Raw genomic sequence first — 16,319 nt, 5'->3', positions numbered from 1 at the left:
CAGATCGTTTGAATACAGGATTGAAGTACTCACTCTAGCTCTTAATCCTGAAAATAGTAGCTACATCCTATCACAGGGAACTTGGAATGAAGATTGCCTGAGAGCTGCTGTTAATCTCCATCAGTCCCGTTACCTTAACACATACATTTAATGTAGGCTCAACATAGCGCTGTGTAATCTGCTCTTTCATCTCTCTACTTTGGGCTTCACTATTGAAGTGTATACATCCACTTTGCCAAAATCACACATTCTATGTGTATATATATATATATATGAGCCTAGAGGTTGACATACTATGCCAAACAAAGGTAAGTAAGGTGTAAGCTGAGATACAGCAGAGCAAAGCTGACTAGGACAATTTTTCAGTCTCTCTATGTTCTGGTTGTTTTGATTGCCATAGAACTGTAATGAACTGACAGTTAGGGGGGTTAATATGGGTCTGTGAAGCATAGCCAGGGGGGGGTGATTTTATTTATTTATTTATTTAATTAATTTTGTTACAGTGAGGGAAATCACAAGCCCCTATTATCAATTCTATGACATGTATTATTGAGTTCTTATAGCTATTAGCAGTTGAATTGAATGGGTTTAATCCAAACCTCAATAACAAGTATACCTATAAAGTAGAGTTGGGCCTAATCTGTTCTGTGAGCAAGAAGTTCAGGAATAGCCAGAATAATATTCTATACATATTTAAATAATTATCCTAATATTTGAATTGTTGGATTATGTTCATAAAATAAATATGCACTTGTATGTATGTGGTTGTCTTAAAAGAATCTGTCCGTGCTCCATTACCAAAAATCACTTCAGAGTCCCAGAAATGTCCTGATTGTGACTTTAATATTGACACTGAAATATTCAGGCTACTGAAGGTAAACTGTAGTGCTGCAAGTATACAGTAGAAAATGTCTTTACAATGTTTTTAAATAATGAAAAATTTTCAAACACTAATTCATGTAAAGTACTGTGCAAGAGTCTTAGGCATCCAAATTTTTTTTAAATAGAAATTTTGTCTTAGATGTTTATTTTATGACTTCTGCATTATTGAGTCAGTAAAAAGCCATTTGAGATTTCCAAAAATTACTTTTCCAACAAAAATTAAACATTTACAGAAAGATGTTTGTATGTTAGTAAAGAAAGCAGCATATTACATAACGGACCACTTTTCAGACAAAAAAATAAATGCTGGCTGCCAGGGATTACCTGTAAAAACAGAGGGAAGTGTGACAGTCAGTCTCCAGAAGAACTGTGACAGGTTCTCCAAGATGCTTAGAAAAATTTATAAGCCAATGTTCTCATAAAATTGTATGAAGTGTATAGTACCTGAGACTACTGATGCATTTTTAAAGGCAAAGGGTTGTCATGCCAAGCACTGACTTTTAGTTTAGTGCTGTTTACTGCTCTTTATAGTAAATTATTTTTATGCTGCAAATGTTTAATTTCATTATTTTAAAGGCATCTTTGCTTTATAGCATTTCTTTTGCACAGTACTGTACATGCATTTCATTTTATCAAAGATGATTAACCAAGTTTCAAACATTAAAAAAAGAGAAAAAGTAGATCCAACTCTGTAGAGTTACTTTATGGAATATCCTGAGCTGTATTTTGTTTTATTAATTACCTCAGTCCTTCTTGGCTTGTTGTTAAACATGCTTTGAACAGTTTCTAGGGGGACATTACATCATTTGTCAATAAGAAACATTGTGATCAGTGAGAACTTAAGCTCAATAGAAGAACACACTCAGATGCAGAACGAACAGCAACAGATGACTCATTAGAACCTATTACTTTGTTCCACTGTTCAAAGGTCCAAGTTTCTTAGTCATTAGAACAGGTTGTTTTCATTAGACCAGGTCAAGTTTGCGAAACACTGTTTTCTATCTTCTTGTTGTTTGGTTTTATTTTTATTTCCATTTACCAACTATGACATTTAAGTTTGGCTATCTCTGTGCTTGAGCTCCCACATTCTCCTATTTTTGTACCCACTTTCTAGGGCAGTTCTTTATTGTTGGAAATATACTGTCATGCTTTCCCTTGACTTATTGCTGTGACTGTCACACCAGCAGTTTGAGCACCAGACTACATATCATGTCAAAATTTGTTTCATACTGAAACAAAAGCACAAAAGTTAAAATATGGTTTTAATTCCTTTAACAGAAATACATTAGCGGTCAGTACTTACTTGAATTGGAAACACATTTACATTTCTTACTTCAACTGGTGAATGCTTTTGGTTCATTTGTAGGACAAAAAATGTAATTACACTGCAAAAGTATATGTTGATAATATCGATAAACTAATATATTAAAATACATTAATTTAACATTTTTGCATTGACATACCGTATCTTTGTTATTATTCTTATTAGATTCGTATTACTATTATTAGTAGTTATTTAACATGCTCAGTCATCAATGGAGTAAAAGGTAAAAAATAAAAGCTAACAGAATACAGAAGCTACAGCTGTCCTGCTCTTACCAGCTGCTACATTGTGTTTGTGTGTGTTTCTGTGGGTTGTTCTGGAGATCATTCTTGTTTGAGGCAATTTAGAAACAAATACAGCTTAAAAGAAGTGATAAACCTCTCTTACATTCCTCCTTTGGTCTCACTTGTCTCTTTTATCCTTAGGATGAAAAGTTTTGTTGTAATAACTTTAGAAAAGGTTGGCTGAGATTATGAGGAATAACCCTGGAAAGTAATAATTTTTCCAGGTTTATCTCTTTTGGCCTTGTCAGAGAGGATGTGGGGAAATTGAAAACATGTAACACCTCAGATTTAGCAGTGGCTTTAAAGGGCAGTAAAACTTTCATCTGGTGTGAGATTCAGTAGTCCAGAAAAACCAACATCATTCAACTTTACAAAGATTATTATGAAGATAAACTTTCATTAAGCACATATTACACATGATATTTCCTGTTGTTTGTGGGACATATGATGATAGCTTATTAAAAACTTAGTTTAACACTAAACACATCAAAATAAGGTGCAAATAACCTTTAAGGTTTCAGAAAGAGAATGGATTCTGTTTTGGGCCAGGGCCATATTTCTGAACTGTAGCTTATGATTGGCTGAGTAATCAACCCCCATTAAAGCACAGTCAGTAAGGCACTGATTAATAAACAAGCGTCCCATATGATAAACATCCATGTGATGGAGGTAAAAGAGAGAGACTATACACCTAAATGTTCATCAAGCATTCTTCAAATGTTCCTGAAATAGCAATAAACATACGAGTTAATAAAATACTGTCAACAGGTTAATGTCTTAAATTGCAAATGAAAAAAATGTTAAATTAATGTTTAGACATTTTACTGATTCACTAACAGGAATAACTTGTGTGAATACCTTGTTGAATGTAGCAAGCTACTAGGTGTATGTCCTTTTCATGTTGATGAGCTCTCACTCTGAGTATCTGCCACACTTATGACATACACAAACACAGAAAAGTGAACATACCATGTAAAGAAAGGAAATGAAGAGTAACACAGTTACACAGCCACACTCACGCTTGATGCTGGCTCATAAAGTTCACAAACTGACGATCTTTAGCATAAAGCTCAATAATGCGAATCCGTTCCTGAATCTCCTGCAGACCGAAGGAAACATCATAGATTAAATACCAAAATCTCAAAAACACACCAACAGACATCATCAGCCTTCCTCTATACCCAGGGAGCGTACCTCTTTGGTGAGTTCACTGTTCTCATAAATGTGCCGGACCTCCTCACTGCTGAAGTCTGTGGAGGCCTCAGCGCTGGCACTGCTGTGGATCGGAGGTTCAGGATACTGCCGGTAATAATGAGTGTAACCCGTCGTCACATCACTTTCATACATGGGATTGTACTTTGTAGCCCATTCCAGGGAAGCAACACTGTCTCCTCTCCTGCGTGTACACACACAAACTCACACATTTAACATTTTTGAGGTATATTTCCATTGATTTGACTGTAGGTACATAATGGCACCCCTTACCCTAACCTTAATCTCAGTAACAAAAAAGCTGAAGTTTTTATTAAAAAAAAAAAAAATGTCCCCATGACATTCTTTTATCATGATGCAGGCATTTGCTCCCTAGAAACTAAATAGTCTACAAAGACACACAATCTCACACACACACACACACACACACACTGAGTTGACAAGTAAATGTAGTGTCATTATTTAAAGGAGTAGTTTGTTATTAAAAACAGATTTTTTCTAGGCCAATAATAATGATGTCATTATAATAGAATAAGAGAATAATAGAAAATAAGCAAGGATGCTCTGAAAAAGGCAACTCATGAGACATACATAGTTTCAGCAGAGGAGGTGGGGTCAAACACGGGCAAAGGAGAAGGCATTGCTTTTGCAAATTAACTGACAACAGTGAATACTATTACATTCATGTCAGGACACAGTCACGCTATTCATGAACTTTTGTCATAACTTCAGCGAAACTTTGGATTTGCGAAACTTTTCTGATTTTTTTTCTCTGTGGTGTATTATAGTCTATAACGTAGTTTAGCTCTTCTATCTATAAACCAGTCAGACATTGAAGTGGTGTGTTTCCATAGAAACGGCTCATTACCAAGTATGATGAGAGACAGCTCTGAATATAACCTCAGAGTCACCACCAATTACTGTAGCACAGGACATGAACACACTATAATTCTGCTCTAGTGTCCTAAATAAATGATGTTCACATTTCTGCATTGTTTGTTGTTTTCCTTTACACAATATACTTAATTCAGCTTGCAGAGGGAGTCAACTTGAACACTGACAAGTCAGAAATGATATTGCATTAAACCAGTTGAAATGAGAGCATTAACTGTGCAACCTTTATGCCTGAAGGCAAATAGTTGAGACTACAATGATGATTATTCCATTGCAGTTAATATATTTCATGTTTTTTGTGAATTCAGAAAATCGTGAGTTTGCAACATTATGATTTCAGAAACATCTCTCATTTGAAAATACATGGAATACTTGGTGTTTTGTCCCTATGAACATGAACACCAATCCAAAATTTACTTCAGCCATGTTTATTAATAGTTACCCCATTTCTAAATTATTATTATTATTATTATTATTATTATTATTATTATTATTATAGCTCTGCCTAGGAATCTTAGGTTCATAAGACCAACTAAATGGGGACAGATCAGATACATATAAACTCAGTAAACAAAGTACCAAAGGGTTGTCATTTGACTACCTTACAGTGTCCTGCAGCTCCTCTTCATACTGGTTTCTCAGAGCCCGAGCTAGGAAAAAAATGACTCCTGAAGCCACCAGCAGGAAGCCAGCCACTGATGCTATGGCAATCCCCACCACCAGTGGCTCTGACACATACTCCTCGCAGTGCACTCCTCGGTACCACCAGTTCTCCCCTACTCGACACCTACAGCACACAAACACACACAATGTTGATACTCCCAACAGAAATATTCTCATATATTTAACTACAGGTTCACATACAAAAGTTTAGTCAAGCAATCACATATCTCAGTGATCGAAATATATACAAAACACATATACACAATGTGGTAACACACTGATACAGACCTGCAGATGGCTCCTCGACCTGGAACAATGTCACACTTGCCATCATTAAGGCAAAAATCTGGCTGGATTTCACAGATGCTCTTGCAGGGCAAGCCATCAATGCTGAAGTACCCTGGGTTACACACACACTCTGCCTCACTGGACCAGCGGTTCACTGTACATTCCGCAAACTCATTACATGCCTGGAATTTACATGGGTCTGCCTGATCGCCTGAAATGCAACACACACACACACACACACACACAAAGTTATGAAATGATTTGTAAAACTATAGTTTTAACATTTACATTTTTATGTGGCAGTGGAACACATGAAGCTTCAAAACACACAGGCAATACTCATACATACACACATCAAATTAGCACCACCTCAGATCTCCTCCATGTGTATGTAAGAACAATTTTGCTGGAGACTTTTGAGCATCCTGACTCTCTCTATGGAAAGTCAAAGACGTCTATAAGTTTTAATTAGTATGGTGTGTATGAGGTACACAATTACTCATACTCATATGGGGAGACACTTACTCAAAAATACTAATTACTAATACACAGAGTATGTGCTTGAGACAGTGCCTTGATGTGTATTTTATATTAGCATAATTCTGTAGTGTGTCATTTCTTTTATACCACCGCGCTGTGGAATGCTCAGGACATGTATGGCGGATGCTTTGCAGAAAAAATGTGTTTTTAAAAATGTGTGTAATCATTGATATGGTGAAGCTTTCAGCAAGGACACTTTTATTTAGCATTTTAGAAGTTTTCCAAAATGGAAATGTAGGTAGTGCTTTGATGTTTCTCAGTAACATGAAAAGCTGCATTTTTGACATGTTTAACAAATGAGCAAAAAGAGAGACTGCTGATAGAGCGTCAGATTATATATATAGCTTCTATAAAGACATAATGAAGATCTAACTTCTTTCACAGTCCACAACATTAAATGTAACTATAAATGGATAAAAAGTATGAAACATTGTGCTTTAATTACTAGATTAATTTAATTGTTGGCAAATTGTGGTGTAAGAGGACTAAAAATTTATGATGTGCTGTTATTGGAAATTATTCGATTTTGAGGTAGTAACAGTAATGATGCTTTGCGTTGCATCACACTGCATGCCCAGTTGTGTTTTACCCCTTATGTATCATAACACAGTGCATTGTTGTACCGACTTGTGTGTGACGAGGCGTAACTTAGTTATAAAAAAAAAATTTCACCAGAAGCTTTACCTTCAGCTAATGTATTATAAATTCCCATCTCTGCCTTTTGCTCCTCAAGGTCTGCACTTGTAAACAGCTTTTTTGATTATATGTCCATGCTTGAGTACTGATCCTACCTGACTCCACAACTAGTGAGTATTTGTCTATGGCCAGATTCATTGTCTGGTATGCCGTGTTACAGAAGTCCTCAAGGATCAGATAGACAGCTGTGGTGACTCCTCGAGGAACTGGCTTCCAAAACTTCATGCGGCTGTTCACCACAATGCTGCCATTTCTGAAGTTTAGTATCGCCAGATTTTGAAAGTCACCGAGGTTCGACTGCAAGTATGGAACCAGCTGAGAAAAGCACAAATAAAAATGATAAATAAAAATTATGAATCATTATATATGTGACATAGAGAGTTAAAATATACAAATTCGGCAAATAGACACTTGCACAAAAACACGCAAACATAGACAAAATCTATTCCAGGAGAGAAAAAATACAGAATATAGAATATATAAAATGGGTGGAAAGTGGTGGTGCAGGAAATCAAGTACTATTCAAATCAAAATTTATGCACACTACAATTTTAGCACAAAATTATAATTATATACTACACTGTTGTATAGTATTATATACTACATTATATAGCATAAAGTATACTATACTACTTATATACTACATATTTTTAGCAATCTCAATGGCTCAATATGGCTCACTCAAGAACTTGTACTAATATTACTAGTACTAGTAAAATAAGTGGCAATAAAACTTGAAATTTTTTTTTTTACCAACTCAAGGAACCTCTGCTCCAGGGCTTTGTACTCTGGAGAACTTTTATTAAACAAATCTTCTGAGAATATCATATTGGTAACCCGAAGACTGAAGAACACTATCAGAGCACGCCCAGGGCTAGTAGGCATGGCGATGCTGACTTCACTTCCCTCTTTTGTTCTTGTTGGTGTATAAACAGATTCTATCTCAGGAATAGTGACTTCCGTGGGCATGGTGGGAATAAACTCTTTATCTGGAGAGAGATGCATGGGGTGAACAGGAAGAGGTTCTGTGGTGATCTCCTCTTCTGGAATCTCAATAGCTGGAGTAATGGCCTTGGTCACTTCCATGACCTTCATTTCTGTTTGTGTAGGAACCTCAGCATCTCCTTCTACATCTTTCTCTTTTTTCAGATAAGTCACAAGCTCCTCCTCCTCTAAAGATATTTCTTCTTTTTTGGCTTTCTCTATAAGTGTGTGGTCTTTTGCCTCTCCTGATTCTGTTGTCCATATGGCTGGTATGGGATTAGGTGGTGCCAGAAATTCCTCTAAATTCTCAGTTATAGTGGTAAAGGTGGAAAACTTGTAATCCCCTGCCAGGGGTGTGTCCATTAAAACAGATGTGTCTTCATCCATTTTTCCAATGTGTTCTCCACTATCTTTGGACAGGTAATTTTCAGGAATGTCCTCTCTCCGTTGTGTCTCATTACCAGAAACAGCATCTCTGGTACAAGCAGCTTGGTGGGAGGCCACAGTAGGAGTCAGACTTGGCAGAGCTTGAATTTCCACAGCACTGTTTAGGGGCAAGTCTTCCTTCACTTTAGTATCTACACACATGGAGCAGAGAATATTTACACAAGTAACCTGCAGTTCTATAAGAAATTTGGGTGTATGGGTCTGTGCATACCCTCTGAGGTGCTGGCCTCCTCGGTGAGGTGTGGCTGTATAGTGACATCAATAACTCCCACAACAACTTCCTCAGATAAACTGGAATTGTCCTCTGCTTCATCTCCAGGAAAATCTTGTGTCATTATTGTAGTTTGTCTCTCATACTAAACAAAAACACAGTCAAAAAAAAAAAAACTACAACACTACAGAATTCCTGAATCTGATTGGCCAGAAGGTGTTGATTAAATTTCTATTATAGCACAGTTCTGACAGTAGTGCTGGCTGCAAGGGAAATCACAGGTTTACTGTTTATGAATGCACTTCTAATGCATTATCATTGCTATAGTACAAACTCATTCACAGGGACTTTTATGGCAGATGATACACATAATGTAAGACAAATAACTAATGGATTTTTAAAAATGTGTTGTTATTTAACAAAGAAAAACACATTATTGATGATTCTCTGAATCTTTCTGTAAGTAGATGTTTAGTTAACATTTATAGGAGGAGTCTGAGTGTCAGAGCTCTGTAACAGTCAGTAAGTTTTCCGCCTTGGTAAAATCTTCAGGACAGAGCACCGAATTGCGCTTTGCAATGTCTCAGTAATGTGACAAGCTGCGTTCTTTTCTCTTTTATTGTCTTATTCAACAGAGTGAAAAAAGAAGGTTTGGTGAAGGAATGACTGTTTATAGCTGCCATAATGTAAGTGATAACAGGCACTAACTTGTTTCATGGACAGTACACAACATTAACTGTAACTATAAAATGAAAATGTCATTTTTTTGCTGATTACTCCCTTATAACATATATTATAAAGTGCTTTATCCCTTATATATTAAAGCTTATCAGTACACATAACTATTGTAATTTTCTGGACCTACCATTATCGCAGGCTGTTGTGGTCCCTTTGTAGGTTGGGCTTCCTCTGGAGATGTTTCCTCTGCAAATAATAAATCCACTTTAGACCACTACAGACTGCAATAATTAAATTAATTCACAGTTATTAATGATAGGTCACAGCCCTGTGTACCAAACCTGTTGCACAAACAAGACCAAATTTGCAGGACAGACCTGAAGGGATGATGTCCTGCTCTTTGGATGACTCACAGTGAGGCCTGAGAAGTGAGATACAGCATCAGGTCAGAGGAGATCTATGTGCATACACAAGTTATATACCAGAGTAACATTTATCTAGCACATACCATTTGCACTAAGCCAACTCAATTTCCAGACATTCACTGCAAGAATTATTGTAAGTAAATACACGAAATCATTGAATTCACTAAATTGCCTTCATGGGCTGCATTGAAATCCATTGGAATGACTCTATGAAGATGAGCATCTACAGCAGAACTTGAGTGTGTGCTAATAATGTATGTTTTGATTATGCAAAACGGAATAAAACATATACTATTTTCTATCAGTTTGCTCTTTAAAGTGATTTAAAAACACAAAGTGCAAAACTAAAGAATGAGTGGGATATTGTTGCTGCTTTATATACACTCATTGGACCCTTTATTAGGAACACGTCTACGCCTAATCATTCATGCAGTTATTTTATCAGCCAATCATGTGGCAGCAGTGCAAGGCATAAAATCATGCCAATACGGGCCAGTAGTAGTAATGTTCACATCAACCATCAGAATGGGGAAAAAAGTGAGGTCAGTGATTTTGACTGTGGCGTGATTGTTGATGCCAGACGGGCTGCTTTGAGTATTTCAATAACTGCTGATCTCCTGGGATTTCCATGCACAACAGTCTGTAGAGTTTACTCAGAATGGTGCAATAAAGAAAAACATCCAGTGAGCAGCAGTTCTGCAGATGGAAACACCTTGTTGATGAGAGAAAGGCTACAGTAACTCAGATAACCACTCTGTACAATTGTGGTGAGCAGAAAAGCATCTCAGAATGCACAACGATCGAATGCACAATGTCGAACCTTGAGACAGATGGGCTACAACAGCAGAAGACCACGTTGGGTTCCACTTCTGTCAGCCAAGAACAGAAAGCTGAGGCTGCAGTGTGCACAGGCTCACCAAAACTGGACAGTTGAAGACTGGAAAAATATAGCCTGGTCTGATGAATCTCGATTTCTGCCGAAGCACACAGATGGTAGGGTCAGAATTTGGCACCAACAGCATGAATTCCAAACAGATTCTGACAACATCAGAATCTAAAAGGAATGTTTCAAACGTCTTGTGGGAATATATTCCATGAAGAATTGAGGTTGTTTTGAGAGCAAAGGGAGACCGTACCCAGTATTAGTATAGTGTTCCTAATAAAGTGCTCTGTGACTGTATGGGGTATATTGTTTCTCTAGCTAGCTCCCATGTGTGATGTTATAAGTAGGTAAAACCAGTGGTCAGAGCTTGGGATTAAGAGCACATACCTGCACACATGGGTCTTATTTGTGTCACACAAGACAAAAGAGAGACAGAGATTAAGTATGAGTGGGATGCTATTAACTCTGAGGATATTACACAGAAATGGAAGGGAAAAGGTACTACATTTATTATGGGTTTTGGTTGGAATGAGGACATGGAAAGATAGGTAGCTTGTGACATATCTCACTTTTTCAATCCAATTTGAACCAGCCTCTACAGAGATAGATAGAAAAAAAAAAAGTATGTCACAGAGACAACAAAAATAACACAAAACTACCTATACACATGTCCCTTCATGCTGCATATATTACATGCTTCATTGCTACAACATTTTCACAGTCATACAACTACACTCCTACTTACTCTATAAAACAGAGCAATATGTTCCTCTGATTGGCTGATTGCAATGCCAATCTCCCTTGCACTGATTGTCCCGGTCTGGCATTGGCTCATCCAGTGCTGATATTCCTCCTCTAAAGGCAGGCGGTCCAAGAAAATCTTGAAAGCCTCCCATATTACCTCCTGGCACACTGATACAAAAATATACAAAATCTGACTGTTAACAACAAATGATAAACTAATGACTTGAAAGAACATGAAGCAAATGGAACATTTAAAAAGCAGACATGAAAGCAAGCACAAGATACAGCTAGAGGGCCAGCAGATTGCTTCAGCGACAAACAAGTGGAACTTACAAGAGCAGTAACCAGGCTCCAGAATAGATCTTATCATATAAGACTGTGACAGACCCTCAAGAACTGCCCTCAGTGAGAGCAGCCATGTGCATCAAGCAGAAATATGTACATTTAAATCCTGAATCTGGCTAATCATGAGCTAAAATACTGGCCTCTATACTAAAGATGGAGCTTTGTTTTTGTAAACTATTGAGACTGGCAAAATTTCTTTTTTCAGACATGAATAATCAGAGATTCTGTTATTTTGATTACCACAATTCAGGATGATACCTTTAATGCAAATTGATCTACCTCTATATACATCATTTGGCTAGCAAGTTCATTGCAGATACCAACAGTGCACCCGAATAGAAGAAGGGGATTCAGAAGCATTAAACCAGGACTAATCACTGAAATATATAGTACATTTCAAAGTTACAGTACTATCTCAGATTATAAATAACCCTATTGGAAGAGTACCTACTGTACGTTCATTGCATGAATTGTCTGATGGAAGATTTATTAAAGTCTTATGTCAGAAAGGTGACATTAATATTCTGTGATTTTTTCTTCACATGAAAAACTTTGTATTTGTGATTTTTTTTTTATTATAATGTTAGAAATTATTAGATTACCTTTACTAGCAGCACCTTATATGAGAGCTTGGAATTGATTGTTTATTAACAAAAGTGTTGGTGGTCCATTTGCATTGTAAACAAGTTTCTGGCAGGGGCAGTGAGAATCACATGCACACCCGCTGGTACACTTGGGTACATATACAATTCTAAATGACAAGGAACGCTGCCAGTTAGCGTGGGTTCATAGAACTACAGTTAAATACCTAGCTAATACATGGTCTAACCATGTCATTCTTTTCTCTGTTGTCACCTCATGAATATTGACATAAGCATTTTCATGTTATCCAGCTTTAATTTAATGAAATATTTATATCATGCTTATGACAGTGTCATAAAGGCCTGATTATAGGTATTCAAAAATTGTCATACAATTAAGGCACTTCATGTGCATGCAAATCAAAAGCCCATTATCCGTAATATAATTTGATTATCTTTACCAAGGCAAACCCCAGGAACTATAATTTGGATCAAAAATTGAGTCAGAAAATCAACTTTGGAGACTTTGGGACATTGCCCCTTATCTATTTACTGGACATATGTTTCTTATTTTCAGTGATGGTGTTACTCTGGTTAGTGTTTGTAGGTCAAAGCAGCCATCTACTGTTTTGCAAAGCAAAAAAGAGCACTTCTACAAGTGTATAAACACTAACCAAGGTAATTCAACCAAGCAGGAATCCAGATGTCCACTCCAAGTATAGTGCAATGACCTAGGTATGTTTGACTGGGAGTGTTGCATGTGTATTGGTGAGTGTGAACAGTTTTGCCATTAGTCAGAACTTCAGTGTCTGGTACATTGGTGAAGTAACCATTCATATGAGCTCACAAAGTTGGCAGTGTTACAGAACAGTACAAATATTCCATCAACAACTGCAACAACAGCTCATACCCTTCCATGATCATTACTAAAACTTAAAGGTACTTCAGGCAAGAACCTGATGTAACAAAAACTGGTGGAAGAGATTAAATCCTTCTAATCATGTGTATATAATATTAGGCTTATAAGCAATGCAAGCAAGGCAGTCTTTTTTCGTCAAAAGAGTTTTTCATGTGTTTATTCACAAAGCAGCACAACATTCGTGTTGGCTCAGTTTTATGGACATCAAAATACATTTAATCCAGCACAAAGATCAGTATTACACAGAACTTTTGTGAGGACATAAACAGGACTTCAAAATTTCTAGTGTTATAAACATGTCTTGAGTATACTGTTTTTCATCACTATTATTTGTTTGGAGTAACAAAGAAGTAAAGAACTTAGTACAAGAAGTCTGATATTATCTTGATCTTGCTTTGGAAAACTCTACTGCATAGGTTTATCTCCTTAAACTTTTATTTTATTTTCTATTGTTAATCTTAAAATATCCTTTTTCCAGCTACTTCTTTCAGGGGTCAGGTACAGAAACCTAAAAGCAGCAACTTCTAGGTATAGGGACATTCTACCCCTGAGCTGTGACCCTGCACAGTAACAGACCAGACACTGTTAATTGTTGTTAAATCTATATATAGTGATATGGCATGTATTATGTTTACAATTCTTTTTAATTTGTACAAACTCTATTCATACATTATGCAAATTGTACACCTATTTTTATATAATGATTTAATTTACTGTTTAGTTTATTGTTTGTTTGTTTTTTTTTCATTTTATTTTAGCCTGTGAAACTGCGTTAGTCAAATTCCTTATAGGTGAAATCTTATTTGTCTAATAAAATTCTTTCTGATTCAGATTATACAGTAATTGCAGTAAAACTATCTGGAAAAGTTATAAAATTCAGAGTCCCAAAAGTCTCCATACCTAGGGGAAATTAACACTTTTTAGCAAAATATCTTCCAAAATTTTTCATACATTGTTTATTAGATAGATAGATAGATAGATAGATAGATAGATAGATGGATAGATAAAGAATGCTTTTGACAAAAGAAGAAGGTATTGAAATCGTTCTCATGGCTGGATCAGGAAGCTGTCGTAAGGTTTTGATGGACATGCAAATACATGCATAACACCAGAATCCATTTCCCCTCTGTATGGAGACTTTTGGGACACCCTGTAGATATTCAGCTTTTTAATTTGTTGCATAAGAGGTGACACCTGAGCTGTTGTGGGCCAATACTAACCCTATTTTTAAATAGACAAGTGTATGACTGATTCCTCTCCTTCAACATTTCTACTAACTCATACTACTGATAATACAGTGATAATGTAATGTTACAATAAATCAGTTTTCCAAATGACTCGTCTTGTTCATTATCAATAATAGCAAAAAGAATTGTTTATTACAAAAGTCCAGACAATCAGTGAGAGGATACTGGTATAAGCAGCCAATAGCATTCTCACCTCTCAGCTGGAAATATTTGAGATGGCTGGCTATGGCTTGCTGTATAGTCTCCTGGGAACAGAGTTGCACTCCACTGGACAGAAGTAAGTTTCGTTTCTGTTGTGGCAGAAGTCCTCGTTCCTCAAGTGCTTCAGCAAGTGCTAGAGATTGAGTTTCTGCCCATGAAATGTCAGACCTCTGAGAGAATTTGTCCAGCTCTCTTAGTTTGTGGACCCAGTTAGCTTCATCTATAAAAAGCCCCAACACAAACAAGTAAACAATTTTTAATGTTTTGTATAGTGTTTTGGATTCTAAAATGGATTTATGTAGAGTCATAATAGCTCTGTGAAGGTCTTTTGAATCTGGACAATCATATCAAGATTACAGTAATAATTATATTTAAAGAATTCAGGCTGTGAGGTACTGCAGTCCTGCAAAATAGGCTGTCTCACACTCACAAGCTTAATTTTTCCATCTGCAAAGTTTCACTCCTGTGCAATGCATGTTCTTGATTAAACTATTACATATAAACATTCACAACCATGACTAAGGCAATCCTGGGGGATCACTGTCCTAAAAACCTGCAAAAATGCTAGCAAATTTGTAACAATTTTCTTACAACTTTATTTGTATAAAGTCAGATGAAATCCAATCACATTGCCCTTGCTGGTTCAGACTTCATGAAATCACTTTTGGTGATTTTTTTTTTCCCCCACAGTACAGATATCTGCAAACTATGTAGTCAGTCCTCAGTGACCGTCTACCAGTTCATACTTTCAATTCAAATATTGCTCCCAAAAAATATCAAGCAAAGTTTTACATCCCTCGGCTGAATGAACCAAATAGGGACACTCCTTTCTAGCAATACTGATTAACCTTTGGTTTAGAGAACTGTGTATTCTAGAGCAAGAGCGAGCGAGAGAGAGAGCGAGAGAGAGAGAGAGAGAGAGAGAGAGAGAGAAACAGCAACAACCCAAAAACTACCAGAGATACGTACCAGTACTAATATCCAACTGACTCATAGCAAAAACACTGGCAATAAAGCACAAGGTGGAAGTCCATACACGCTGCCACATGTTGACTCCTCTCTGGTCAGCTGCCAAGCCTTATAAAAAAGACAGCAGCAGAGATGTGTGTTATTGCGACACAGCAAGGAGCAATCCCATGGTTCCACAGACCTGCCTCAGTTCACAATCTATGACTCTCTTTAGTTAATTGAGGGTCTTTATATAATACTGTTTTGATAACGTTTGGTCTGTCACGCCTGTGGTGCCAAAACTCCTGTTGCAAGTAGACAGATGGTACTATGCACTTTTTTGCTCTCTAATCTTGTTTGGTAATCCTGTAGAGCAGTTACTCAAGAACTACCTGGAGTGACTGGAGCTAAGGAGCAATTGGCAAAGAAAGGGAGAGAAATAAGGCCTGTATTGTTGGTGGAAATTCTTGTGTTACCATAACAATTATCTTCACTATCTCAATATGAGGTGAAATATGAGACAGTAGAGTAGGGAATGGACTTGCATTAATGCAGCAAGCACAAGCAAATCATTTCACAGATCAAAACTACTGAGTGTTATTTCAAAAGATAATCACAAATGTATATGGGCACAAATACAATAAATCATCATGTTTACAAATTACAACACTCAAAAAGCAGACTGAGTTTCCTGGTTCTGTTAGGTCTGTCTAATCTCAGCCTGTCTGATTAGTATTAACCACACATTTTCACCTCTGTGACTAACTATTAGACAGTCAGATTGCAACCACACCCACTGCTTGTCCCTTCCTCACCCCAAACACACATGTAAAACCTACCGCCCTAAGGAGATCTAGCTAAGACACTCTATTTTCAGACCAGCTCTTAAACACGCCCAGACTGAGTTATTTAGGGTCCTACAC

The 16,319-nt window shown here is 36.8% G+C and overlaps 1 protein-coding gene across 3 annotated transcripts; it reads right to left on the bottom strand.

Moving 5' to 3' along the window:
* Window positions 1–868: 868 nt before the first annotated feature.
* On the bottom strand, window positions 869–16,205 carry impg2a (interphotoreceptor matrix proteoglycan 2a). 3 transcript variants are annotated; one of them, XM_034304405.2, is made up of 15 exons: window positions 15,418–16,205; window positions 14,441–14,668; window positions 11,157–11,323; window positions 10,981–11,006; window positions 9,481–9,524; window positions 9,291–9,349; window positions 8,426–8,570; window positions 7,537–8,345; window positions 6,879–7,098; window positions 5,548–5,758; window positions 5,198–5,383; window positions 3,685–3,886; window positions 3,510–3,589; window positions 3,349–3,423; window positions 869–3,213 (listed from the first exon to the last, which is right to left on the bottom strand). In XM_034304405.2, the coding sequence occupies exons 1-14, from the start codon at window positions 15,494–15,496 to the stop codon at window positions 3,387–3,389; spliced, it is 2,493 nt and encodes an 830-aa protein (XP_034160296.2). In that variant the 5' UTR covers window positions 15,497–16,205; the 3' UTR covers window positions 869–3,213; window positions 3,349–3,386. The 3 variants fall into 3 exon arrangements, with proteins under 3 accessions (XP_034160296.2, XP_053090360.1, XP_053090359.1); XM_053234385.1 differs by lacking the exon at window positions 15,418–16,205 and adding an exon at window positions 15,040–15,375 and having other exon boundaries at window positions 870–3,213; XM_053234384.1 differs by lacking the exons at window positions 869–3,213; window positions 3,349–3,423; window positions 3,510–3,589 and having other exon boundaries at window positions 3,691–3,886; window positions 5,203–5,383.
* Window positions 16,206–16,319: the final 114 nt, after the last annotated feature.

Source organism: Pangasianodon hypophthalmus, chromosome 5 (genome assembly GCF_027358585.1).
Source record: "Pangasianodon hypophthalmus isolate fPanHyp1 chromosome 5, fPanHyp1.pri, whole genome shotgun sequence".
Lineage (NCBI taxonomy): Eukaryota > Metazoa > Chordata > Actinopteri > Siluriformes > Pangasiidae > Pangasianodon > Pangasianodon hypophthalmus.
This window is presented reverse-complemented; position numbering and strand designations above follow the sequence as displayed.

Excerpts from the sequence above, each read along its gene's own strand:
- impg2a (XM_034304405.2), bottom strand. The coding sequence starts at position 15,496 with ATGTGGCAGCGTGTATGGACTTCCACCTTGTGCTTTATTGCCAGTGTT. Across the intron at positions 8,571-9,290 it reads CACAACAGCCTGCGATAATG|TATGAGAGACAAACTACAAT; the intron begins GTAGGTCCAGAA and ends GTTTTTGTTTAG. Across the intron at positions 5,759-6,878 it reads CTCACTAGTTGTGGAGTCAG|GCGATCAGGCAGACCCATGT; the intron begins GTAGGATCAGTA and ends GTTGCATTTCAG.